The 2842-nt window shown below is 35.3% G+C and overlaps 1 protein-coding gene across 1 annotated transcript; it reads right to left on the reverse strand.

Annotated features, from left to right (window-relative positions):
• LOC109153480 (peptide methionine sulfoxide reductase B5-like) lies at positions 1-2349 on the reverse strand. The gene is made up of 3 exons (XM_019301349.1): positions 2028-2349; positions 998-1154; positions 1-435 (listed from the first exon to the last, which is right to left on the reverse strand). Exons 1-3 carry the CDS (start codon positions 2222-2224, stop codon positions 271-273), a joined length of 519 nt encoding a protein of 172 aa, XP_019156894.1. The 5' UTR covers positions 2225-2349; the 3' UTR covers positions 1-270.
• Between the last annotated feature and the right edge of the window lie 493 nt (positions 2350-2842).

Raw genomic sequence — 2842 nt, forward strand, 5'->3', positions numbered from 1 at the left:
TGCTGAAATAGTCCAAAAAGTTTCACACAACAAAATTTTTTCAAGAAAACACAACAATACAACTTCTAATCATGTTTTAACTTCATAATAAACCCCCCAATACACAAGAGCATGGAGAATAATAATAGTCTTCAAAACAACAATAAACTAAATGAAAGTTTTCATAGCTATTGCCTACTATGGAGAATGGCACTCCCGAGTCCCGAAGGCCTACACCAAAGAACAAGAAATGTGTTCGATCTTGTTCTTGCACTACAGCCGCCTCCAATTTCACTGGTCTGCTGAAGAATTTGGAGGAACAAACTTGACTGAGACACTGTTCACGCAGTGGCGTTCGTCTGTGGGTGTTTTGAACCCTTCACCTTTGAAGACATGGCCGAGGTGTCCACCACAGGCAGTACAGGTGATTTCAGTCCTCCTGCCATCGGGGTCCGGCTGACAACATGCCACATTTGTGTTACAGTATAGAAAAGCAAGGGGAAGGTTATGGTTTAACAGCAGTTGCAAAATGTTTCATGCTAGTTTAAAGCCTGCAGTTTTCATATCTGACCGGAAGTTACAAATAACTGAAGAGAGTAAAGATATTGGCATTTAATTCATACCACAATGCTCCCTTACTTCTTGATATTATAATTTCAGATTGGACCAAGGTCACTGAAGTGGGCTATAATGCACATAGGCCAAACCACACTAAAACACTAAATCCAAATAATTAGCTAGTCTAACCCATGACCTTATAAACCCATATTTTTTCTCTTTTTTTTTTTTTTTTTTTTTTTTTTTTCCAATGTGGGACTCTTAACAAAGACAAAAACTGCAACTTCAATCACATTTCTTTGTTGGTCTTACATTATATGTTACTTCAGCTCTGTTTCTTTAGAATTTCAGTAACAGTAGGCATGGTATGTGAACTGTGAAGGTCTGGTCACACTACATGCATGAAAATTGATAAGTAAAAAGTTCCGAGAATGTACAATAGCAGGTAAGAATTTCTTACAGTGCGGGTAATTGCCCCCGGGAAACCCTCATAAAAGGCAGGCCAACCACAACCAGAGTCGAACTTGGTCGTAGATTTGTAGAGAGGGGTCCCGCAACCAGCACAATTGTAAATCCCTTCCTCATAAAGCTTGTTGTATTCTCCAGTGCCACGCAACCTGAAAAGCATTCATTTGTTAGCCACTAGCATATATAAAATATATGCAAGAAACTGTCTTTATAGTGTTTATACAGACATAGAACCACAAAGTCACAGGTCCCCAAATGCAGGTAAAAGATAAAGGCAATTAAGTTTGATTGATTCATTGTAATGAGTCAATGAAACAATTATACTAGGCATTTTGAATCATATATCACTCCTAAACTTTCCCAGTTCTTATTTTTCAGCCTTTCAAAGTCATCCACTTTCCAAAACGACATTCAGAACTATTCAAACCATTTTTGAAGATTAAAGAAGTCAGTGATTCACCATTAGACATTACTTATCAACACACTTTGCCAAAACTTGCCACTCCACTGGTTGAACACATTAGAAGTTATCTTAACCCACAATGATCCAAGAATTCTTTAAAATATCACAGCACCTCAAGAAATTTTCATAAATTATAAACTGCCAAACTCAATAAGGGTGCATTGAGAACACAGAGACCTCAATTATATTATAATCACTTCACTAGAATGGAAATTGAAAACATAAAGGTTTTTTTTTTTTTTTTTCATTAATTAGTACATTAAAAGGTTTAGACAAGATGAAAGTATTTTAAACAAGAACAGGCACAGTACAGTGGAAAATCTAGATTCAGCAAGCATGTCCAAATTATTTCAGACACCAGGAACTATTTCAAGATTCATCAAGTTAACTAATTTCATAGGAAATGATAAGCGCAATAGTGAAGAACTGTTCACATAAGAGACTAGACATCAAGCTAAAACTAAGGGTGTGTTTGGTTCGCACATGGGAATCGAAATCAGAATGTGAATCAAATACTTGATAATAGTAATGAGAAAAATGAAGGAAAAGTGAAAATTACTCGGTGCCCTTTTCTCGGAGGATCCGGAACTGTTCGGGTGAGAGAATGGCCCTCCATTCCTCCTCAGATTTCTCGACTTTTGTCACCGCCATGGCCGTTGACTGCAGAAACTGATGGGTTCTCTGTGTTATACACACGCACAAGCACATATACATATGGAGTATATATATAATTAATACATATATAAATTTACTCATATTGTTAGTGGGTTTTTCTTTTAGAAGTGAATATGGATGGCGGAGTGGGGCAGATTCAATGGAAATATTAATCTATTCATAAATCATAATCATGGTTCAATTGTCCCTGACGCCCTGAAATACTACCTAATCATCATTTGGCGTTGGCCTTAATTCATTGTGTAAGCTTCTTAGTCCTTAGAATGGCAAAAATGAATTATGGTAAGTAGTTGATATGAATCGGTACTTAAAAGTAGTGGCTTATAAGGGTAGGGGCAGAGGGAATTTCCAGTGGAGAGGTGAAATGCATAGAGATTGGTAAAAACACAAACCCCAAGATACCATATTTAAATTGAATATTTATGGTCTTTCAATTTTCAAATTTAATTATTCATCATTCAAATTTATCACTCTAGTCTTTAATTATTAAATTTTAAACAACTATAGTCCTTTTTAGAAGACTAAACGGATTAAATTTTAAAACTTAAAGGACCATGAATTGTTAACTTGGATTACGAATGATTAAATTAAAAAGTTGAAAGAATTACAAATGATCAATCTCAAAATTTAGGATTAAACGTTGTGAAATTACTATATTCGGAAGATCTCAAATGATATTAACTTGGATATTTTTAATTT

This window comes from Ipomoea nil, unplaced genomic scaffold (assembly GCF_001879475.1).
Source record: "Ipomoea nil cultivar Tokyo-kokei standard unplaced genomic scaffold, Asagao_1.1 scaffold2494, whole genome shotgun sequence".
NCBI lineage: Eukaryota > Viridiplantae > Streptophyta > Magnoliopsida > Solanales > Convolvulaceae > Ipomoea > Ipomoea nil.

Bases quoted from the DNA above. Each gene is read 5' to 3' on its own strand.
- LOC109153480 (XM_019301349.1), bottom strand. From the start codon at position 2,224: ATGAGTAAATTTATATATGTATTAATTATATATATACTCCATATGTAT. The intron at 1,155-2,027 runs GTAATTTTCACT...AATGCTTTTCAG, and splicing joins CTCCGAGAAAAGGGCACCGA to GTTGCGTGGCACTGGAGAAT. The intron at 436-997 runs GTAAGAAATTCT...GCATGTTGTCAG, and splicing joins CGGGGGCAATTACCCGCACT to CCGGACCCCGATGGCAGGAG.